Source organism: Budorcas taxicolor, chromosome 10 (assembly GCF_023091745.1).
Source record: "Budorcas taxicolor isolate Tak-1 chromosome 10, Takin1.1, whole genome shotgun sequence".
Taxonomy (NCBI): domain Eukaryota; kingdom Metazoa; phylum Chordata; class Mammalia; order Artiodactyla; family Bovidae; genus Budorcas; species Budorcas taxicolor.
Window position 1 is genome coordinate 25,472,114 of NC_068919.1, and position 6,196 is coordinate 25,478,309.

At 45.0% G+C, this 6,196-nt stretch overlaps 1 protein-coding gene across 1 annotated transcript; it reads left to right on the forward strand.

Moving 5' to 3' along the window:
• Positions 1–5,160: 5,160 nt before the first annotated feature.
• LOC128054625 (ribonuclease K6-like) lies at positions 5,161–5,625 on the forward strand. Its single transcript, XM_052647269.1, has one exon. It carries the CDS (start codon positions 5,161–5,163, stop codon positions 5,623–5,625), a length of 465 nt encoding a protein of 154 aa, XP_052503229.1.
• Positions 5,626–6,196: the final 571 nt, after the last annotated feature.

Sequence of the window (6,196 nt, forward strand, 5' to 3'; positions counted from 1 at the left end):
GTCCCTACAAGTGTGGATGAAGGACTTTCTCCTAAAATGGTCGGCTAAGTGGTATCCACACATTGGCAACTAGTAGGCTATTGTGCCAGAACCTCTGTTTATCAGTGTTCTCAATAGAAAATTCTAAGTAGTTCACACTGGTGCTTCCTTCGATAGCTCAGCTGGTAGAGCGGAGGACTGTAGTACTTTCGAGTATGGACAACCTTACGTTGCTGATTCAATTCCAGCTCGAAGGAAAAGAATATTTGGGGGGTTGCAACCATTTGGTGAGGCTTGCTCTCCATTTTCTCACATCGTTTTAAGTGTTCTAGGGTATTTTTCTCCAGACCTTACCCTGTTACAAAGATGGTTTTGTTATCTCGAAAACGGTCCTGTTGGGTGTGGTTTTCAGAAAAGGGGAAGTGAGCACTAACTCTTCCAACCATCTGAAGAACTTGTGAGTTTGATGGTCTAACTGAATTTAGGTTGCCGTCTGAGGTTCAAAAAAGCTCTGTTCTGTGCAAATTTTCCCACGTTCCGAACTGTTTTACAAAAGATGTACACTGATCGAACATATGGTAGCTGGAGCTGGTTATGTGTGCGGGGTCAAACCGCCTGGCTTACTGGACTCTCGCCAGCAGACGACTGGGAGAGGCAGCCTTGCACCCTGGAGCAGGGGCCAGGGTCCTGCAGTCTGCGGCCCCCTCAGCCCGTGTCCTCTTGGCCAGTGAGCGTCGGGCTCGGACCTCCAAGCTCAACCTCAGCCCAGGCAGAAAACCACCAGTTCCGCCTAGAACGGGGGTTGCTCTGACGCCTGCTTTGGAGGCAGGTCCTGGCGGGAAGCGCCTCGTGGAAGTGGGGCGCTGTCCCAACTACAAAAAGCCTCGCACCCCGACCCTTCTCCACCTCTCTGCATCTTCTCCCGACTCGACGTCGTCGTTGCAGGGAAGAAGAAGCGGGTGAGAAAAACTTCTGTTTCCACCGTCTTGCCCATTTCTGCAGACTTGTTCTGAGGCCGAGGTAGGTTCACACTCCCGCTCCTTCATCTCCTCCTCTTCTCCTCCTTTTTTGGTCGCTTTATCCGGGAATTTGGGCGAGGGAGTCCCTTTTCAGCAGAGACAGTGCGGAGTTCTGTGGGGAGGCGTTTGCGGCCTGGAGGGGCTGAGGACTGGGAAGGAAGGTACACGTTCCGTTCTTCTACAGTTAGGGGTCCCACTTTCCCGTGCTTAGTCTCTCCGTCGTGTCCGACTCTGCGACCCCCACGGACTGTGACCCACCCCGCTCCTCTGACTGGGATTCTCCAGGCAAGAATACTGGAGTGGGTTGCCTTGCCGTCTTCCAGCCCACATTCCTACTCCGCTGCTTATTTTCCGCAGCTGAGTAGAGCCGCCAGCATGAAGTGCCTGTTGCCTAGAACATAGGCTCTAAGCGTGACCGCAGAATTGGTGACTGGAAGGGAAATCCGAGGAGGGCTACGCTTCCTCAGGAAAACAGGATGATCGCCAGATTTACGAACCATAACTTGTCAAGTTTTTGCAACCATAACTGACATTTGGGAACTCGTGTTTTCCTTTCCTCTATCTTCTCCCCCTTAACCCACCTTCAGCCTGAGTTGTGAAATTCTTTGAGACACTTCGCCAGCAACCTCTCATCTAAACTTTCTTAGTGGAACCTTGGGATCCTCAACTTTCTTACTCTGTGACAGCACACCAAATGATAACGACACAGGCTTATTTAGGAGGGACAGTAAAAGCGATTTTCAACAGTGTTTGGGGGCCTGGGGAAATCTCAAGTGAGCTGTAGGGGAGCAGAATTTGCCACCCCAAAATGTCTCTTTGGCATATTATTTTAACTTGGTTGTTTTCTATAAAACAGTCGACAAGGAGAAAATCCTGAAAACCTAGTAGGAGTTACCTTTTTGTAACAAGAAACATTTACATTTATAAGGAAAACCTCCATTTCTAAGAATGTCTCCCTTGCTGTACCCAGAAGAAGATGATGACCAAATCTCTACAAACTCTTGCCAACTGGAGAAGGCAAAGACTTAAGCTGCATAGCAACCCTACTTTTGTTTATCGTGCTTTTCCTGGTAACTTTCCGTGACTGACCCTCCCCACCCTCAACATCCTCTTTCGAGCCAAACTAGTTGGCTTGGGAAAATCATTCTAGAAAAAGAGGAATGGCTCTGGCTATTGTTAAAAGAGCAGATGTGAGTGTATAAGCAGTCAAAGCTAAGAGGTTTACCCAGTTACTGTTAGAAGCATTTGCCAGCGTGACTCATAAATTAGATGGCTGAGAAAGTGGACCCCAGCAGGCTGGTGAAACCCCTCTTTAGTTTTTACTGAATCTGTATTTGAGCAAACAGTCTCTGTCAGCTATTCTCAGAACACATTGAAATACCTGGGAAAGAGCTGCTGCTGCTGCTAAGTCACTTCAGTCGTGTCCGACTCTGTGCAACCGCATAGACGGCAGCCCACCAGGCTCCCCCATCCCTGGGATTCTCCAGGCAAGAACACTGGAGTGGGTTGCCATTTCCTTCTCCAGTTGGGAAAGAGCAAATGGGCACAGAACCCAGAATCTGTTTAAAACTGAATGTTTGATGTTTGTTTTTATTTGGAAATATAGGTAGGCCAGTAGGACTTTGTCCCCATTCTCCCTCAGTCAATAGTGTTTTCTGCTTCCTGGAGGTAGAAGAGTGATCCTTATTTCCATGTGGGCTTCATCCTCCTTTAACCATTGACTTCTGTTACTAAAGAAGTTTCACACTTCTAGACCTAAAATTTTTTGTTATGAAGGAATTGATAGATTAATCTCTTCCCTCCATTACCTACTTTTATAATTACCCTTGGGGACAGAACTAAACCTATGTGCTCTGTCTGAAGGGAAAAGTACACTAGCACTAAGTCCATAGAAGGAGAACCCGTGCTTCCTGTGTCTTTGTGCAGGGAAACTATTGGTTTGAAGGAGAGAGTGAAAAACATTTCAAAATAAAGGGGATGGCTTTAAGTTCAAGCTGTCGGAACATTTTATAAATATACGAGCATTTTTTTCAATTGGCAGTGCAATTGCTTCCCATCTGTTGAAGGTAAGGTAAGTGAAGTCACTTAGTCGTGTCCGACTCTTTGTGACCCCATGAACTGTAGCCTACCAGGCTCCCCCATCCATGGGATTTTCCAGGCAAGAGTACTGGAGTGGATTGCCATTTCCCTCTCCAGGGGAATCTTGCCAACACAGGGATCGAACCGGGTCTCCCACATTGCAGGCAGACGCTTTGCAGTTTGAGCCACCATGGTGCTTCCCATTTGTTGAAGTTACTGACAAAAAGATATAGCATTCATTAATCACAGATTATGGGTAGTCCTTCAGTATTCAACAGGAATTAGTTCCAGGACTTGCCAAGGAACCTAAACCTGATGCTCAAGCCCCTTATATAAAATGACATAGTATTTGTACTAATATATAATCTTCACACATCCTCCCTATACTTTAAATGATCTCTGCTGCTGCTAAGTCACGTCAGTCGTGTCCGACTCTGTGCGACCCCACAGACGGCAGCTCACCAGGCTCCCCCGTCCCTGGGATTCTCCAGGCAAGAACACTGGAGTGGGTTGCCATTTCCTTCTCCAATGCATGAAAGTGAAAAGTGAAAGTGAAGTCACTAAGTCGTGTCCGACTCTTAGCAACCCCATGCACTGCAGCCCACCAGGCTCCTCCATCCATGGGATTTTCCAGGCAAGAGTACTGGAGTGGGGTACCATTGCCTTCTCCTAAATGATCTCTAGATTACTTATAATACTTAATACAATGTAAATACTATGTAAACAGTTGCTGGGACACAGTGAATTTAAAATTTTGCTTTTTAGAACTCTCTAGAATTTTTTTTCAAATATTTTCAGTCCATAGTTGGTTGAGTCTGAGGATGGGGAACCTGTGGATATGGAAGGTTAACTGTAGCTTCTCACTGTAGGTATTTTGAGTAAGCATTTCAGTTCAGTTGCTCGGTTGTGTCCGACTCTTTGAGACCCCATGGACTGCAGCACACCAGGCTTCCCTGTGCATCACCAATTCCTGAAGCTTACTCAAACTCATATCCATCATGTTGGTGATGCCATCCAGCCATCTCATCCTCTGTCATCCCCTTCTCCTCCTGCCTTCAATCTTTCCCAGATTCAGGGTCTTTTCAAATGAGTCAGTTCTTCCCATCAGGTGGCTAAAGTATTGGAGTTTCAGCTTCAGCATCAGTCCTTCCAAAGAATATTCAGTACTGATTTCCTTTAGGATGGACTGGTTTGATGTCCTTGCAGTCCAAGGGACCCTCAAGAATCTTCTCCAACACTACAGTTCAAAAGGATCAATTCTTTGGCACTCAATTTTCTTTATAGTCCAACTCTCACATCCATACATGACTACTAGAGAAACCATACCCTTGACTGGATGGGCCTTTGTTGGCAAAGTAATGTCTCTTGTTTTGAATATGCTATCTAGGTTGGTCATAGCTTTTCTTCCAAGGAGTAGGCGTCTTTTAATTTCATGGCTGCAGTCACCATCTGAAGTGATTTTGGAGCCCAAGAAAATAAAATCTCTCACTGCTTCCATTGTTTCCCCACCTATTTGCCATGAAGTGATGGGACCGGGTGCCATGATCTTCATTTTCTGAATGTTGAGCTTTAAGCCAACTTTTTCACTCTCCTCTTTCACTTTCATCAAGAGGCTTTTTAGTTCCTCTTCACTTTCTGCTATAAGGGTGGCATCATCTGCATATTTGAGGTTATTGATATTTGTCCCGGCAATCTTGATTCCAGCTTGTGTTTCTTCTAGTCCAGCGTTTCTCATGATGTACTCTGCATATAAGTTAAATAAGCAAGGTGACAATATACAGCCTTGATGTACTCCTTTTCTTATTTGAAACAGTCTGATGTTCCATGTCCAGTTCTAACTATTGCTTCCTGACCTGCATACAGATATCTCAAGTAAAGGTTGTCTTACCTCAAATTCCTCCTCACTGGGCTTTAGTTTCTTAAAAATTGTGAGACTCAAGTGGGAAAGAAGATGGTTTGAAAAAAAAAAAAGAGCTATGAAATCTTAAAAGACAGAGTAAAAATCTGAATGGTTATGAGCAATTATTTCTCTCTTATTGTTTCTACTGCTACGATCTATTTTCTTTCTCCTTGCACAGAAAAGATGGGGCCACATCTTCTGGGACGTTCTTCTCTTCTGTTATTGCTGCTGGGAATGTGGTGGTCAGTGCGTCCACTTTGTGCTGTGCCACAAGGTCTCACCAAGGCTCGCTGGTTTGAAATTCAGCACATACACCCAAGTCCTCTCCAATGCAACACGGCAATGCGTGGTGTCAATAACTACACTCAGCACTGTAAACCTACAAACACCTTTCTGAACAGCTCCTTCCGAGATGTGACTGCTGTCTGTAATTTGCCCAACATCACCTGTAATAATAACCTAAAGAACTGTCACCAGAGTTCAAGCCGTGTCAACCTGACTCAGTGCAATCTCATTGCGGGAAGGTATCCTGATTGCCGCTACCATGATGATGCCCAATACAAGTTCTTCATTGTTGCCTGTGACCCTCCTCAGAACACCGACCCCCCTTGTCCTTTGGTTCCTGTACACTTAGATAAGGTTGTTTAAAGATCACTTTGCTTCTTGCTCAGCACAAATTCTCTTATGATCGCCTCTGATTTTCTTGTCTTTTATTGATTTTCCTGGTTCCCATAGAAGGAAAAAGGAGAGTATTGGAAAAATTAGAGTGATGAGGATACCAGACCAGAGTTGGAACAAAAAAAAAAAGGTCAGATTCTTTTCTGCTTTGGAGCTCTGTGTTTTGAAGGAAGGTAGTAGATAAAAGGGTAAAGGAGAGTCCAAACCTCCATATTTTTAACCTTAGGAATTTGGCCAACGCTTCCTGTATTGTGTTCAGAGCAATAAAACCATTTTTCGTTGCATTATAATGAGTGTGTGTGTAAGTATGTTTGAGATCCCTTTCATGTCATTGCCAGCCTGGAGCTATCTAGGCCTGCATTTGCCAACATTCTAAGAACTATTTTGGCTCTAGGCAAACTTTGAGGTTATTTAGCAACCTGGGGCCTCTGCCATGTCCCTCTTCCTTGTGTTTCTGGGGTTAAAGAGCAAGAAAATTCAACATGCCTTCATACTCTGCTCATAGCTTTACTTATTCCCCTGAAATAATTGTCTGTGTTTG